At 37.3% G+C, this 18,471-nt stretch overlaps 1 protein-coding gene across 2 annotated transcripts in view; it reads left to right on the top strand.

Moving 5' to 3' along the window:
* The window catches only part of LOC136258399 (cell adhesion molecule DSCAM-like), a 34,157-nt gene extending 18,474 nt beyond the window's left edge, over positions 1–15,683 (top strand). The window contains exons 7-21 of one of the 2 annotated variants that reach the window (XM_066051718.1): positions 3,596–3,916; positions 3,968–4,291; positions 5,281–5,598; positions 5,658–5,972; positions 6,429–6,601; positions 8,325–8,481; positions 8,878–9,189; positions 9,240–9,388; positions 12,082–12,220; positions 12,274–12,443; positions 12,500–12,623; positions 12,679–12,873; positions 14,198–14,578; positions 15,009–15,177; positions 15,236–15,683. In XM_066051718.1, coding sequence (XP_065907790.1) covers positions 3,596–3,916; positions 3,968–4,291; positions 5,281–5,598; positions 5,658–5,972; positions 6,429–6,601; positions 8,325–8,481; positions 8,878–9,189; positions 9,240–9,388; positions 12,082–12,220; positions 12,274–12,443; positions 12,500–12,623; positions 12,679–12,873; positions 14,198–14,578; positions 15,009–15,177; positions 15,236–15,476 — 3,488 coding nt within the window. In that variant the 3' untranslated portion in view covers positions 15,477–15,683. The remainder of the gene's footprint in view (positions 1–3,595; positions 3,917–3,967; positions 4,292–5,280; positions 5,599–5,657; positions 5,973–6,428; positions 6,602–8,324; positions 8,482–8,877; positions 9,190–9,239; positions 9,389–12,081; positions 12,221–12,273; positions 12,444–12,499; positions 12,624–12,678; positions 12,874–14,197; positions 14,579–15,008; positions 15,178–15,235) is intronic. The other variant, XM_066051722.1, reaches the window with a different exon arrangement.
* Positions 15,684–18,471: the final 2,788 nt, after the last annotated feature.

Raw genomic sequence — 18,471 nt, 5'->3', positions numbered from 1 at the left:
TTTCTGTCTACAAATACGTATGAGATCAGTCAGGCAAAGTTATGCACGCGAAAAAGTGGTTTGGCAATATCACCCAAATCCTAAGCGCTTTCACAAAACAAAGTATATCTTCATGAAGCTTACATGAAGAGTGATCTGATAACAAAGTCTACCCCACTCAACCCCACCATTTGTATTTTTTTAATATATTGAGACTATTGAGGGTCACGTGAAATACCAATTAAAAGAATGCAATTGACAGCAATAATATTAGGTGGCACTTAAACCATGTCCAACCTCCTCTGCTATCGTACTGTATGATATTACAATGATTGGGCTAGCCTGAGCAAGCCCCACACTAGCAAGAAGTTTTGTACAGTTAACCATGTACGATCAAAATCGGGGAAGAACAATTGCTAATTAAAATCCAACAACACTCATGGAAAAATCACAGTATAGTTTACTGACACTCCAAATAAGGCTCGTACGGTCAACCATTACATGAAAAATAATCAATGTGGTTTACTGACACTCCAAATAAGGCTTGTACAGTCAACCATTACACAAACGATAATCACCGTGGTTTACTGCCACTCCAAATAAGGCTTGTACGGTCAACCATTTCATGAAAAATAATCAGTGTGGTTTACTGACACTCCAAATAAGGCTTGTACGGTCAACCATTACACGAACAATACTTAGCGTGATTTACTGACACTCCAAATAATGCTTGTACCTCATGTGATATGCCTGGTGTCATACTATCATTAAAATGGAACAAGAAGAAGAAAGATTAAGATGACGGAGGGAGCAATATAGAGTAGGAAACCAGAGACAGCAAAGATTAGTCAGGCGCAGAGAATATGACAGATGAAGATGTGCCACATTAACCATCAAGGAATTTGTCTCAAGGAAGAAGAGAAAGAGCGATACAAGCTAGCGACACAGCATACCAACAACCACTAGACCAGAATGATCATGTTGATAGAAACGAACTTCCATCGTTCGATGATCCCTCAGTCATGAGTGAAGTGATGCAATATCATGCTGACTCAATGGGTTTAGCCTTCAATAAATGCTCTGTCTGTATGGAAAATTTTCCTACTTTGAAAATTAATGCTGCTGGAATGTGTACATGATTTGTAATCAACTGAATAATTTCACTTGTCAGCAGAAACTAACCCCGTTAGTACAACCATTACCTTTACCACCTGCAGACAAAATAGTGATATTACTATTTTAATTGTAATAATTGTAACTAAGTTAATATTTGATACTATTCAACATCATCTTTCATCATAAAAGAACTGTGCTGAGTGGTCAGTAGAAACATAGGAATATTTGTTTATTCGCTGTTATTTATTTATTTGTTTCTGTTTGTTGTTTTTGTGTGTTTTGGTGTAATTTCACTGTTTGCCATGCCCACTTTATGGTCTTCCGTGTTGTGGTCGCGTGTGCCTGAGGACACACCACACTTTCAGTTACTGTATATGCATGCATTATTTTCATCATCATTGATGGTTATTCTCATCATTACTAGCTAGCTACAGATCAAAAAAAAAATCAAATCACAACTATTTGAATCACTCAATATGAATCTTACCATAAACTTACCCTGTCAACTTCACACTTTATAGCCATGAAATCCTTACCTTCATCATACGTCAGGCTCACCCAATGATGCTCAAGCATCTGTCTAGTAACATTCATTCTCAAGCACATTTGCTTCTTGTAGGTTCACTTTGCCATTGATCTTCTGACTTGGTCTCTACAAGGGTAACCAATGTGTTAATTGTGTTAATGTATCCAATCTATTCATGTTAACACGTCCATTTGGAAACCCTATATCATTACCTATATTTAACCACAGTATATTAAGTTTATACCAGAACAACAATGTTGTTGTGTACCACTGGGTAACATAGCTACACAAGTGTGCATGTGTATAATCAGAAATCATACTATTGCTGACCACAGCATGCTATACACTGCCTATATAGTTAGATATGTCAGAGCTATATAGTAAAAAGTACAATCAATAGTAAGGAAACAATACACTGGTGTTTGCTAACTCTGATAATATTAGCTGACTTACTGTACATGATGAGATAACTTAATATACCGTATATGACCATATAGAAGCCCGGGCGTTTATTTCCTATAAATCATTTATGACCCGGCGTTTAAACTAGACCGGCGTTAATTTGGACCTGGGCGTTTATTTCTTACTAGCCACTCGTTGAGAATGACATGTACAGGTGCCAGTACAAGTACCTACGAAATATGAAATCCATAGCCCATCACATACATAAACCCATTTGGACTCCTCTGCTGGGTGAAACATTGGAAGTCGGGCGGAAAGATGACAATGACCACGATAAATACGCTATGGCCATCACCAGAAGAGAAGGCATAGTCGAACAAGACAAGACATCACAAGACTGGTGACGAGACATCACTGTATAGTTAGCAGCTGACACGAGTTTAGAACCCCTTTCAGTGCATATCATTAGCACTAGGGCTGAGCGATACTGCCATTTTAGTATCACGATCGATCACTACTAAAGCCACTATTCACGATACTGAATAGTTCACGATACTAACAAATAAGTCAATCATAGCTGGTGCCACATAATGTATTGCTTAGCATTCCTGCAGGAAGTTCTTATAGGTGATAGCAAACTAGCCACTATCATCCTTGTTTACAGTAACAGTTATTGTAACACATGCTTTGAGGTTGTTATGGTGTTCACACCTCTCTGCAGGGGAAACCAGATGGGTGGTCTTTATCATTTACAAGGATTCTTAGCCAACTACTGCATAACAAATGGATTTTAATGACAGTAATGTACAGGCATGGTATCACGATAGTTAATAACAAAATATCGCGATATCGATACTTTCAAAATATCGTGATATATCGCTAAAACGGTAGTATCGCTCAGCCCTAATTAGCACCCTGGCGTTTAATGAGCCCCGGCATTTATTATGACAGTCCCCTAGCTGTACCCGACGTATATTTGAGCCCCTGCGTGTATTTGAGCCCGGCTTTAATATGGTCATATACGGTACATGTTTAGTACTATGTAATATCAAGTACCACCAACATCTCTCATTATCCTGTTAGCTATCCATATATGGATTTATAATAGTAAACAAACTAGTTAAAAATATTAAAATGTGGGAATAGAGATCGCTGAAAAAAGTAAAGAAACAAGAGTCAAACAAGCCAGCATGTTAAATGCACAGAGATCTCTATTTATACAGAAGCATTCTCAGTACTTACATCTGCCCCTAATTTATGGAGAAACTATAGTTTTCCCTTAGTTTCTACCATATCCATTGAGTCCAAATAGAGATCTCTGTGATGCTGGCTTGTTTGACTCTTGTTTCTTTACTTTTTCCAGCTATCTCCATTATCATGTTTCAATTTTTAAAATTACTTTTACATAGAAACAGATAGAAGTGTGGTAAAAGGCTTGTTACAATTTAAGATATGCATGCTATAAATTGAGAGGTAAATGGTGAAGAAATTTTGATTTTGTGTGTGTGAAGGACTGTTTATAGTACATACCGTAACATGGTATATTAACAAATGTGATCATCACACATGTAGTTCCAATGACTACTGGATTAAGAATCATAGTGCATCACACTCAAATAGTTGGTCAACTGGTCACCCTGGGATGTAGTGTTACCACTATGAGAGGTGACACCAGTAGAGTGGAATTTATTTGGTCTAGTAGTGGCACTGTGCTCAAGAGGAAAGAGAAACTCCACAGAGATTTTACAGCACATTACTTTGATATTTACACTGACACCTACTCTATTATACCATTGAGTGTAAATGACGATGGTAGGACATATCAATGTGAGGTGGTGTTTAGTGCAAGACCGCCTGTTGTGGTAACTGGCAATGTAACTATGGATGTTATAGGTAAATATCTTAAATGGTAGCCAGTGTAGTTAATGGTTTTTTTTTTCGCAGTCCCTACTCCTAAGGTCAGTATATCACCATCTGGTCCTATACAAGGAGCTATGGTAGGTAGTCCTCAAGATATCCAGTGTACAGTGAGTACAGTTAGTGGAGTGGAGTTGAGTTCAGTAATAATAAGTTGGATGGGACCTGGAGGAGACACTATTACAAATGATAGTAGAGTGACCATCAGCCCAACCAGTGGTAGTGGTAACAATTACACTAGTAGTCTCCAGTTTATGTACCTGATGGAGGGAGATGAGGGTATATATGAGTGTAATGTGATGATACTGGAAACTAATGGAACAGACTCTACTGAATTGCAAAACTTCATTGGTAAGTTACACTCTCTTATTCTACATACATGCAAAAGCACTGAATTAACACCCCAGAATGCAGGTCACATTTTAGTAAACGTACACGTTACAGGTTTTTGCAATTGAATTAGTCAGTTTTGCAATAGAATTCGTTGCTTTTGCAGTTAAATTCATCCGTAACAAGAATGGCAGCTGGAGAAAACATGAAAACATGGTGTAGCAGCTGCTACAAGAACTTGTTTAAGTACAACAGTAGTAAACAACTCTTTATAAGGCAATAATTCTTCCTCTACAGCCTATCCAGCAATATTCCAAACTCTACTGCGCCATTCGCGATGGGTGTGGTCACTGGCGAGCAAGCTAATTAACTTGTCAGACAGCTATCAGCTTCCCGTACTACCAGCTTCAATTACCATCTAGTGTCTCAAGTGTAGCTCTCCATGGCGTAAATAATTCATCTCTTAGTGAACGGTTGGTTTCTTGGAGCCGTTTTGTTTATGACGAATTGTAATGCAAACGCGACGAATTCTATTGCAAAACCGACTAATTCAATTGCAAACGGGATGAATTCAATTGCAAAGTCGCCGAATTCAATTGCAAAAACCTGTAAAAGATGTGGTTTCTGTGTGAACACTTCAAGTATCAATTTATACTACAAATATGTAAGAGTACAATTAGTAGCTTGCAAAGATATAGGCAAAAGTGGTATATATGGTAGTGTTTTATAAACCACTCTTGCTGTTTGTAATTCGCCACAATCATAGGTACTGTACGTTGTGTGCACAAGAATGATTATATTAGTGAAATAATTATACGTACTTAGCATAATTTTGAGTACTCATATCTGGTTCCCATTTTGTGAGTGTAGATCCAGGGGGTGCACAGGTAGCAATTACACCCCTCTCTTTGTATGCCAAAAATAGTAGTCCAGTAGTCTTTAGGTATCTTTACAATGTATACTATTCTGTGTTACAACATACTATTATCCATTATGTGTTTTGTCAATAGTTCCTAATCCCACTGTTTTACTAACTGCTCCCAACACTCAGATAGTTGGTCAGTCACTAACACTGGAGTGTAGTGTGACTACTGTGAGAGGTATCACCAGTAGAGTGGATATTATTTGGAGTAGTAATGGTGTAGAGCTCAAGAAAACAGAAGGACGTAATGACTACTTAGCAGCAAACAACTCACTGATATACAGTGACACTTACACTATCACAACATTAAACACAGCTAATGAAGGTCAACAAATTCAGTGTATGGTGATGATTAACAGACTGTCACCAGTTATTATCAGTGATACTTTAACACTAAATGTGTCTGGTAAGTAACTGAGTAGTTACGTGTACAACTTGTGTGCATATCATGATTTTGATCTATAGTCCCACAAGCATCACTGGACATATTAGAGTCAACAGGAGGATCTGTTAGTGGACTAACTCATATTCTAACTTGTACAGCTACATTAGCTAATGGAGTATTACCATCTCTTGTAACAATCAGTTGGAGTGGTGGTAGTTTATCTCTGTCCCCAAGAGTCATTGTATCTGATCAGACTACTAATGGATCACACTACACTAGAACAGTGATATTCTCACCATTACTCTACAATGATGCTGGACAATACAATTGTTCTGTACTAGTGGATGGTTTTAATGAGGCTCAGTACTCTGGAGATGTGATGATAATGGTTAATGGTATGCCAAACACATGTGACCTGCTGAGTGAACACCAAATGTCTATGTTTTAATAGCTGGTAGGTCACGCAGTTTGAATTTTTATTTCACTACTGGCTTGTACTATCATACATATGATTTTTTTACACCACAAGGTGTGTATTAGCTATCAAGACAAGGTTTATCCTGTGTAGTTTCCTGCCAATAAGTTCCCCAGTACGAGCAATTAAAAAGTATAATAAAATGGTATAGGAAGGCAGTAGAATAGGAGAGTGAAAAACGATGATCATTAGACCTAAAAATAGGCGTAGCTTTAAATGGACTTTGATGAACAGACATACAAAAGAATATCGGTATTGCTGTATACTATAATTATGGTCTATATCTACTACAGTGTATTTGAGACCACCAAAATTAGTATTTAAATTTGAGCTGTTTTGGCTAAAATACAAAGTTAAATGATTTATTTTTTAACAGCACCTAGTCTGACAGTAGAACTTCTACCACAATTGGTGAATGGTAATTCTGGAGAAGATACCATTGAACTAATTTGTATAGCATCTGTAAATGGGAATGCTGTTTCAGCAACTTACAAATTCATATGGATGAAGGATGGAGAACCTTTTGACTTCTTTGATTATAAAAATGTGGTAAGCAACTAAGTATATAATTATAATATAATGCGTGCATGCGTGTATGTGCATGGTCGGGTCACGATGAGAGATCGTAGCTAAGTGGAAAGCACTGGCCAGGTAATTACAAGGTTCTACAGTAGGTTCAATACTTGGTGATGCTCAGTTGCTGTTGTTGTTTTCTTCAACAAGAAACTTTACTCACATTGCTCCAGTCTAGTGAGTATGCGATGTAACAGTGTAACTGGGGAAGCTGCCTACCCAGCTGTAACATCAATGAGTACCATGGAAGCAAGCTTCAAGCTTTAATAGCAATAAATACTTTAGGTTAAAGGAAGAAAATCCAACCCTCCTGGAGGAAGACTGAGTGTGGCCCCGACTAAACATTTATTGGGTGACCTGCAGTTCGAATCCTGTAGTAGGAGGGATTTTTTTCCTTTTTTTGGCCCTTTTCTGTTACACCTTGTTGTTAGCTAGGTCAAGTACTGTTCTTAGGTTTCCAGTTCCAGTTTGCTAGGTTAGGTAATCCAAAGGCTGCAGCACATGTTGCTGCCAGACCTTCAGTGCTGGTCACTGTAAAGCTTTAATAATAATAATAATAATAACAAATACCAAATTTCTCAATGTCTCACATAGCAGGTAAAAGTACTGGTGGAACTTTGGGTGATCACAACTTCACCCGTGAGACATGGTACAGCCTTCTGTGGTGTAACTACAGTAGTGCTGCCCTCAAAAGGATTTGCCTGCAGTGACTCGTAGTGCACAAATAGCCCAGTGTTTAACAGGGTAGGTGTGACCTCGTGTAGATGCAGCCAAAAGTGTGTAAGCATGTGACTACATTTTTGTGCACCGAAAGTGCTTGTACATTGAAGTAGAAATTATATGTTTGTCTGTGATACAGACATCCATATATACGTATTAGTTGAAGCATTGCTGCATATGTTATATGAAAAATATACCATGTAGAAGAGTGGGTGAGAGATAGATATGGCATGAGGCAAAGCTAAGTACTATATTTTGTCTTGAGACCTTTTGTGTAGCACGAGCAAGGCAATGTTTTAACTCATTTAAAGAAGTTAATGTTCGAGCCAGTTGAAAAAATACACACATGAAACTCTTGACTTGAAACTTACTTAGTAGCCCTGAAACAGCCAACTTCATTCTGGATAATGATCAGATGCACAATTCTGCATGGCAAATATAGCACTGTTTTTTCCTTTGATCTTTCACCCAAAATTCTTCTAAATATTTCACATACATACATGTACATACTGTATGTGTACACACAAAAGCAAAAAGCAGAGCCTTCACTTGCCATTGTACCAACAGTCATGCTTTGCTTACACAGTGAAACCATAGGCCACTCGTGCACTATTGAGGTACTAAGAGTCAGGCATGGCAGGGCTATTTGCATAAGGCTGTCATTAATACAACTGGTAAGCTGGAATAATGCAAGCAATGGTTCTTTTGCAACATTAATTCACTGAGAATTCAATTTGGGATATGGGACCTTGCAATTACTAGGTCAGTGTGCCAACCACTTGACCATCTTATCTCATCACGCACGCATGCACGCACGCACGCACGCACGCACGCACGCACACACAAATGCATACGCACAAGCATGCACTCAGCACATGTATAATTATGTCCATATACATACAACATACAGTCATGATAATAATATGTTGCTTAGAATGATACAGATATTCTATTAGTTTCTCATTATTTCCATACACAGGAAGCACATAGCACCACATCATCCACCCTCTATATCAATGCCACTGATACTAATGCTACAATACACAATGGTGTTTACCAGTGTGCAGCAACTCTAATCATATATGAAGAAGATGATTTTACTAAGCTTTCTGGAAAAGTTCAAGTATTATTTACAGGTAAAAGTGTACTATATAACACTATTTGTGTTTGCCAAAATACTTGTTATTGTAAGATACAGCCAATTGCACAAGTTGTAGTGACAATGACATTTTGTGATTGTATGTGGGAAAACTGGTTGTATGTCATAGGAAAGTTATCCAGAGCTTCATGAAGGCTTCAGACCCCTCATAAAGCTTACCATCAAGCCTTCAAATATCAACCAGCAAAAGCAGACTGCATAGCTCTGGTTAATTTTAGCAGAATTTATAAGTGTAGTCATGTAAATCAAACCTGTTGATATATGCGATATGACCAGTTTTCCTGGAGCCAGTCACATACAACTGTGTCACATGAGACCATGTGATCTACTCAGTAAAAATACTGTTCTTTTATACAACCGTTTTATTCTACAGCAACAATTCCACCCCTCAAACCTATCAACGTAACAGTGACCACCACACCATACTCAGTCAACATCTCATGGCTTGTAAAATATATTTCATTTGATAATGAGACCTACTCAGTGCAGTATGGTAGTGATATGCCATTACAAGATAGTAGTGAAGCGGTGATGGGAAGCACTGATGGGCTTGTTACTAACCAAGTGTTCTCTGTTAACATCACTGGACTAACACCATTTACTACTTATTACTATATTGTGTGGGCTAATAATTCAGTAGGGAACACTAAGACCTCTGTCATGAGTTTTATTACTAATGAAACAGGTAACTATATGGTTGACTATGATAGTACCACATGGTTTTTGTTTACACAGCTCCCAGTGTGGCCCCAGATGACTTCACTGTTATCACCACAACATCCACTAGTATCACATTTCAATGGAATGAACTTGTTGATCAAGTTAATGGGATCATCAGGTGGTACATCATCACATGTGCTACTGATAACAGTGTAAATGTAATTGTAAGTGAGCCCTGTAGGTGTGCAGGTACTTACACAAGTACATATGTGTAGGGGTGCATTCTGTGTGTTCATGTGTGTGTATATAACTAGTATATTAAAACTTATAAATTTAAAAGTAAAGTAGGAATCCAAGCGATAAAAAGTAGTGAAACAAGAGAAGAACGATGGTAGCTATTACAGCATAGCTTGGTGGAAAATCCCTACTTTGGCATGATATAGCCATTATTTTGTGTTCAATGTCAAAGTAGGAATTTCCCACCGAGCTATGCTGTAATAGCTACCATTGTTCTTCTCTTGTTTCACTACTTTTTATCACTTGGATTCCTACTTTATTTTTTAAATTTATAATTTTTAATATACTAGTTTGTTTAGTTTTTTTTGTTAAGGCATACAGCTAGCTATAAACATGTGACTGTTCTATTAGGGTGACTGCTGTGTTAGAGTATCTTGAAGCAGCCTGCAAGATGTGCGCTTGCCCAAAAAGGGGCGTGGTTTCAATTGATTATAGAGTATGTCGAGTCAGCCTTCCAAATTGAAGGTGTTTGGTCATTGAAATACAGTTAGTGCAAAAGGGGTGTGTCATCGTGGTTTCAATCGATAGATCGATAATGGTAGAATGAAGAATGGGCGTGATCTTGTGACCTATCGTGAAGCTATCTAGTACCAGTACCTCTGTACAGTACCCTCCGTCATAGATTATATCAGTGAGGAATATAATCTATTCCTCTGTACAATAACGTAGTCTAAGCACCTTAAATAATCTTGTGGCGTCTATTATGCTGCTTAAAGAAAGTGTTGATACGGAAAATTAACGCCTCAATATGGTTTCATTGGATGAAGAAGAAGACAAGCAGCCTGATTGAAGATCAAAGAAAAGACAAGGTGCTGAGGGCACACACTCATCGGAACCCCAAAAGGCGCATCCCACTAGTGAGTTTGTTATTGTTACGTAAAATGGTGGCCATGCACTGCTTCGTTTGGGCTCTAGGCTTGCGACTGTGGTCAGTCAGGCAGTCAGGCAGTCAGGCAGTCAGGCAGTCAGTCTAAAATTCAAAGTTTTGGCGATTTTTAAAATTCTGTATCCGGCCACCTGTAAGTGTTTTGTTGTATTTAATGCTGTTTTATGTATTATATGGACTAGTACTATTCCGTAAAGGTGATTTTCGTCTCGTAAGATATCTCTAGGATGATTTTTAAAGGCAGGATTTGGGGCGGCGTGCGAAAATTTCACATGGATTCCTACTTAAACCATAGATAATATGTGTCAGTAGGTATATTATCTATGCTTAAACGGTAGCTATGACCGTACCGTTTGATAATGTATAAGAGGACTAGAAATTCAGATACTACATATTATTATTCATTACAAAATTATGAAGGTTATCTTATGTATGTTCGCTCACCATCACTTTGTATTTGTATCATACTGCCAGTTTGCTTTAATTGTCTCGAATGTAAGACCATAATTATCGTATTTACCTGTACATTTATACATAATTTTGGCACATAGCTCTTGAATGTAGAAATGAATGTAGATTACTTTTGAATTTCAAGTATATACAGTTTGGAATGCTAACAAAGGTATTATTATGTTTGTTCACAACATTGGTGGTATTAATTGTAAAGTATAAAGACAAGAAAAACCTTTGGGTGCAACTGTGTAACTTCCACAAGAATTGACATGACCATTTTTTTATGTTTGTTAGGCATAAACATATCATTCCATCATGAGTTTGGGAATAATACAGCATTTTGGTCCTAAAATAATTCTAGGTCATTCAAAAACAGAATCTCTAACTATTCTAGAGTATCTTGATCTTTTGCTGCCCTATTCAATGAAATTCAGTTTCCTAATTGTTACCAAGGCAGCTGCTTTCAGACTGGTTGACAATGTCTCAATGGTAGCTACTTACTTCCAGTACAAGATGGGCACCATTGGTATGGTTGGGATGGATAGGAACACAGATGTACATGTAGTTTCATACTCCCATGACTAGGAACTGGCTAAATGATGGTTTCTATGTGTCTCATAGTGCCTCAGACAATGAATTTATTTACTCATTCCATGATTTTGGTAATGACCTTGTGGGTACATTCATCCACATCATCCTCAACTCTCTAAAGTGTACAGAAACCTTGCTGGTATATTCTAACCATAATTTGTAATCACTTGAGTAGGGATGCAAGAGCTATTCTGGGAATGGTGGTGGGATTAAAAAACTGAAATAGCTTTTGAGTATATATGTTATCAAGATACTCTAATAGAGCAGTCACCTATTCTAAAAGAAGGGTTGTTCATTATTCCATTGTTAGTATCTTGCTTTCTGCAAATCTAGATTCAGCAATTTTTATTGCTTTAAAGAATTGCTGAATATTTGTCCACAAAAGCAGGCACTTGCCTAGACTGTGAGCTGTCTGTGGATCAAGTCATCACCTGGCCTGCAATTTATTTCTGCATATCACAGTTTTAGTAACATTTCTCTGATTTTCTGCTACACAGGCTTTCAGTAGTCCCTAGTGGGTTGACTAATAAAAGCAAAGAAAAGGTTACAAAAAGTTGAGAATTATGAGTACACTTTTGGAATTTTGAGAACATTTTCATTTTCTTGTACAATCTTGGTACATGCACAAACGCTACATGATAATAGTGTATCATTAGTCACTTCAGGTATACCATTCATATATTTTTACAGGGCAACACTACTGGAAACTTTACAGAAATAACAATAACTGGACTAACTCCATACACCAGTTACACTTGTACATTACATGCTGTCACTGTATCTGATGGACCAAAGAGTGATCCTATCACTGTGATGACAGCAGAAGAAGGTATGATAATGCAATTTCTAATTCATTTTAGAACATTTTATATCACCTAACAGCTCCCTATCCTCCTGTACTGGTTGAAGTGACAGCCGTCAATTCTGCTTCAGTTAACATACACTGGAATAAACCATCAGCGGTCAACGGAATTTTGACTTCTTACGCTATTTATTATTCAATAGACAACAATCCAGTGATAATGAAGGCTGTGCCTTTTAATGGAAGAGAAGTATGTACAGTGTTATGAAACTAGATTGTATGAAACATTCTCTGTGTCTATTCCAGACCCAAGAATATATTATTACTCAACTAAATCCTTACCAAATGGTCAATGTCACCATCACTGCTACTAATGGAGGTGGAACAAGTAGTCATAGTAATGAATTGTCAGGAAGAACAAGTGAAGCAGGTTGGTATAATTTTAAACCATCTGGTGTTATTTCTAAACATACCTGTTGATCCAGCTCCCGGAATAGTGAAGATTATTGGAGTTGCTAGTACATCTAATACTAGCGTTAATGTTGCTTGGATTCCTCCTGCTCCACCTAATGGAATTATTATACAATATGAAGTGATCTATTCAGAATATAATGATCCTGATAGTAGGGTAGCTAATTCAGTAACAAATAATGAAAATAATTTTATCATTTCACGATTGGGTAAGCTTTTACTGTATATCTGTACCAGTGGCTGTAATGTAGTTGCTGTTTATTTGTTGTATTTTATTGTTATACAGCAAAGCACTCTTTGCTATTCTACCGGCATGGGTGGCTTCAGGAATTTTGGTGACTAGTTTCCAGACTCCCTGTATACATCACATGTTGAGAAAAGCATGCTAAATCTAATAGGAAGATCTGAATCTGCTGGGGCATGCTCCCCCAGAAAATTTTTTAAATATTCTGTAGTATAAATTGCATCTGGTAACAATTTCACCAAAATATCTTTCAAAGCTGACATTTTCTCATAAGAAATTACTATGCTTGCTTCTGCTGGCTTGGTATTAGGGAAATGGGGAAGGCTAAAGACTAAAGGGGTAGTGGAATGTTAAGTTTAAAGCATGCAGTAGACATAGATGCAATTCTGTCATGCATGCCCAAAAAAATTCAAGCACTCCAAAATAAAATCTTTATATACTGTGTTGCTAGTACTTGCTACAGATATACTGTGTTGCTAGTACTTACTACAGATACTAATAGGCTGGTTGACTGTTCTATTAGACTAATTCAATTGGAACCTTTTGTACCTTTGTAAAATATATTTCAAGTGCTTGACACCAGTTCTGGAAATCCCAGAAATACCCCTGGAGCCACCCTTGTCACTATGACTTGGCCTGCAAAAACCAGATAAGCATGTTGGAAAAAACTGTCACTATCTCAGTACCGGAACTTGCATTACACAACCAATATCTAATTAAACCTTTAATAAGGCCAAAAATATTCATTAGTACATCGTGATGTTATTAAAACTGATATTTCATGAAAATCTGAAAACATAAGTACAACTACCCATGTGTATTGCTAAGGCATGAACGGAGAGGATTAATTTATGATGCACCTGTTACTTATTAACATTTTCACTGTGTTGGCTAAACCCAATAGGCTATGTTAATACAAAATTGTTTGTGGTGTTTGATATAACTACATGCTTTAATGTATGTAGCAAACTTGCTATTTATTTGCACTGCCACTTGTTCTCATAACACCAATATGAAGATATCATAGTTATTATGCATTTTTGCAAATAAAGTATGAACAACATTACATATTGCATTACCGTAATTTACTTTATTTTTGAGCAAAAAGATGTAATTTATGTAGTTTCGTGTATATAATTTACACTAATGACTGCTCTAATAGAGTATTTCAATCTTTTTGCAAAATTTTCGCATAAGAAATTTTCTTTGAATGTGAAAATTATTTCACAACAAAAAAAGCAAATTATGGTAATTCAAATTCATATGAAAAAGAATATGTGTTTTCTCAGATCCTGGTACTCCTTATGAAGTGGTAGTAGTAGCTTTTACCAGTGCTGGAAGAGGAGTAGAGACCTATGGATATGTGTTCTTTAGTGAAGAACTAACTCCACTTAAGCTACTGGAAAATGTTAAGCTGGAGAGAAGTGGTACATCACTTAACATTTCATGGAATCCTTTAAGTCTTTTTGAAGCCAGAGGATTTCCTGTTTACACAGTGACACTTGAAACATCTTCCAGTGATAATCGTGTTACAAGACAGTCTAATGATGGAGTAATAAGGGTGACCACTAATGAATCCAACATAATCGTAGGAGGTCTTGATCCTAAGGTGGAGTATGGTGTCACTGTTGCTGTGGGAACTGGTGCTGGGGAGATGACCACTGAACCAAGTTAGTATTATAGTCATACACCCAGCATACTAGGAATTATAACAAATCAACAGCCTTAAACAATCAAAGCCTGTCGTATTATCACGCCTCAGATAATGGCACAACAGAACAGTCACTCATACGCTACTTATTTCTACAGTGTAGTTCTCTCATCCTTGCTCTGGCTGCTTTTCTACAGTGGGTATATGGTATGCCCATTTTGTACAAGATTATGGCAACTTTTGCTTTGCTCAACAAATGCTATATATAGCACTGGGATTTTTTCGTGCTTCTACTACAGCATTTTGCTATGTAATAATAATGCAGAGGTCCTAAATGCTGTTGTCTCTGATATTATTTTCATGCTGATGTATATTGTGCTTGTTATATCATGTACAGTATACTTCTAAGATAACTTGTATGTGAACAGTGGTGCTAAATATATTTTTAGTTGTGCTGCCTGTTGAAGATTCTGACGATGACAGTTCTAATGATTTTGATTTTAATGATAACATGATATTTATTGCTCTACTTGCCACTTTTGCTGCTGTGGGCATTATTGCCACTGTTATAGCAGTCTATACCAGAGTAAAAAGCAAGAAACAGAAGGCTGCAATTCGGTAAAGTTGCATTTATACCCTGTGTTTTCACTGATACACATAACTATATACATTTTAGAAATGCTACTAATGGTGGTGGTGAAGGTGATCTTTCAGTGGAAATGGTTCAGCAGGATGCTACCATTCATAAGAATGTGTCCACTGACAGGCATACAGATGATGTACCTACAGTCAAGAACCCCATGTATGCTTTTGGAGTGACTAGCTTAGATGGCATTGAAGTGAAAGAAAACATTTACTCTTCTATTGAGGAAGCTCAAGAAACTCTCAATAGTGCTGCTGATCAGAGTGATGTTTAAACTATTTGTATATTACACAGCATGAAGTTTAGTTATTTACACACCTTCTCTATTGCAAAAATGCATAATTTATATATGCATGTAGCTACAAGTTTAGATTGTATATATAGAAATAAGTTGTAATGTGTAAAGCATGCATAAACAATGGTTATGCAACCAGCTGCAACATAGCTATCAGTTATGCATTCTGTTTTAGACAATGCTTAATAATTGTATTATTGTTGGAGTAGTGTGGTATAAGTAGAGTATTATGTATATAATATAGCTACATACAAATTGGTACCTTTCTTCCCATAGGCAGATCTACAGTAGGAAGGATGGGATTAACCATTATGAGACATAAACCATTCTTTCCCTTAAAATTATTTTAGCTTAAGGCCAGGCAAACTTGATTAATTGTTTCTCATCCCTGCTGCATCCCTTTTACTCCACTGTCTCTAATTTCATTATTGCTGTTATCCACTGCTTGAAGTTTCTTAGTTTACTAGAGTGGTATATCCCCAGTATATGGAACAGTTAATTGTTTGGAATTTTAGTAGCTTTTCAGTAAACCTGCATTCACTGATGTTTACTGAGAGTTTATAACTTAGTAAAACAATTATGTTCCATATACTTAAAGTTACTGACATTTTACTATCAGTATAACTGGGCACAACTACAGTAAAGCAGCTTAACAAATTAGTAAACTAAGAACCTTCAAGCAGTGATCGATCACATGCACATGTATTTTGATGCTAAGAAGGCTGGCATCATTTTACAGCACAGCAAATATCTTTTGCACCTTGTAAAACGCAAGTACTAGTTCTTATGAACAGACAGCTTGATTTGGAGTATTTTTTTAATAATGAATAATGAAAAATGACCTCCTGCCTGCATGGAAATCCGAATTTTTGTAGTTGAGAAACAAGTAATCTGGCCTAATAATTATAGTAGTGATAAATAACTGCTCAGGTAGTTGAGGCTGTGTCAGTGTCAAGTTTGCTAATATTGGTGATGCAGCTGAATCTAGGGACCCGCCATAGGCGGCGGAAAGGGGGGGGCTAGGGGGCTAAAGCCCCCCCTCGGTCTGCTGAGGGGGGGCTTAGCCCCCCCTCAGAATGATATCACACCGAATTATCTTTCTTGGAGTGGGGCTGAAAACCGTGATAAAGATCGAGATACTCTAATAGAGCAGTCACTCTAATAAAGTAGTCAGTGTGTAGCGAGCTATGTAAGGATTTTTATGTAGTTTATCAGCTAGAAATGGTAGCTGGTGAGGTGGAAAGCTGTTGTCAGTTGGTTGTGACCTTTTTTTTTTTTTTTTTTTTTTTTTTTTTTTTTTTTGGTCTCACCTTACCAAACTATAGAAATAAGTCTGGGTCAGCTCAGCGGAGCCCCCCCTCATATCAACTACTTCCTCCGCCGCTGGGACCCGCCGATTATGCTGGCATAATAATGAACATAATAGGTGCCTGAAAGCATTGAGCATAATGCTAGCATAATAGGCAGAAAACTTGTGCAATGCTATAAATTCTTGCTTATCAAAATACATAACCAACAAAAAGATCGATATACTCTAATAGAACAGTCAGTAACTCTAATAAAATTATCAGGTAGCTGACTGTTCTATTAGAGTATATCGATCTTTTCTGTGACATGCATTTTGACAAGCAAGGATTTACAGTCTGTGCTTCAACCACTTACTGCTTTTCCATAAAATGCAAAGTTACTAGAAATACATGGGAACTGAGGTAAAAATATTGAGCATAATTTGAGCATAATAGGTAAATATTGAGCATTAATTTAAGCATAATAGATAAATTTTTGAGCAGTGCAGCATAGCATAATAGGTAAAATAATGAGCATAATCGGCGGGTCCCTAGCTGAATCTTTGGTAAACTTTGATGCATAAAATGCACACTTATGTCATAAGAGTATTTACGTTTTCAAACCAAATTAGCTAACCATCACAAAAAGTACACATTGGCTTAATTATCATCATGCATTTGCATAACTCTTATCTATGAAATAGAATCATTTGGTAGAACAAGTCGGCATTACTAAAAAGACTTGATTTTTTTGTAATTATTACATCACGAATACTAAACTGCAATAATTAAATTGGGACATGTCATCACACTCACATTCAAGTAGCTATGATGAAAACAAGCGGGCAATGATATTGAAGAGAATGTAATAGCCAATGTGCTAACAAAAAGGTGTTAGAATTCATTGTAAAGCCTAAGAAACACCATTCCAGTAGTCCAGTCCAGTGTTTGTACCTTTCCGTATGTGTCAGTGTGCAGGGCCGCCCAGAGAAATTAAGGGGCCCAGGGCAAAGAGTTAAAGTGGGGCCCTTGACCCAAGTTGTAAGGTGAAGACCAAAAAAAAAAAAAAAAAAAAAAGGTCACAACCTGCTGGCAATGACAATAACTACCCATCACCAACCATATCTCCTTATCTATAAGCTTGCTACACTGCTCCTCTGAAGAATACTGTGACTGCTCTATTAGAGTATTTAGATCTGACTGCTCTATTAGAGTATATCGATCTTTAAACAGGTATTCAGGGGGCCCTTCATGGGGCCACCTGGGGCCCCTTTCAGGCTGGGGCCCGGGGAAAAATGCCCCAGTTGCCCCCCCTGTGGGCGGCCCTGTCAGTGTGTAGCTATAATACCATATTTACTGTATGTGTCACTGTGTAGTAACCGGTGTACATGTAACTGTGTAGCTACCAGCTACAATGTGTAGCTACCACTGTATGTGTTACTGTATAGCAACCACGTACTGTATGTCTCAGTGTGTAGCTACCACTGTATGTGTTACTGTATAGCAACCATGTACTGTATGTCTCAGTGTGTAGCTACCACTGTATGTGTTACTGTATAGCAACCACGTACTGTATGTCTCAGTGTGTAGCTACCACTGTATGTGTCACTGTGTAGCAACCACTGTATATGTGTCTCAGCGTGTAGCTACCATTGTATGTGTTACTGTGTAGCAATCACTGTATGTCT

The sequence above is a fragment of the Dysidea avara genome, chromosome 1, assembly GCF_963678975.1.
Source record: "Dysidea avara chromosome 1, odDysAvar1.4, whole genome shotgun sequence".
NCBI classification, from domain to species: Eukaryota; Metazoa; Porifera; class Demospongiae; order Dictyoceratida; family Dysideidae; genus Dysidea; species Dysidea avara.
The sequence above is the reverse complement of the archived record's forward strand: the minus strand, read 5'-3'. Positions and strand labels throughout refer to the sequence as shown.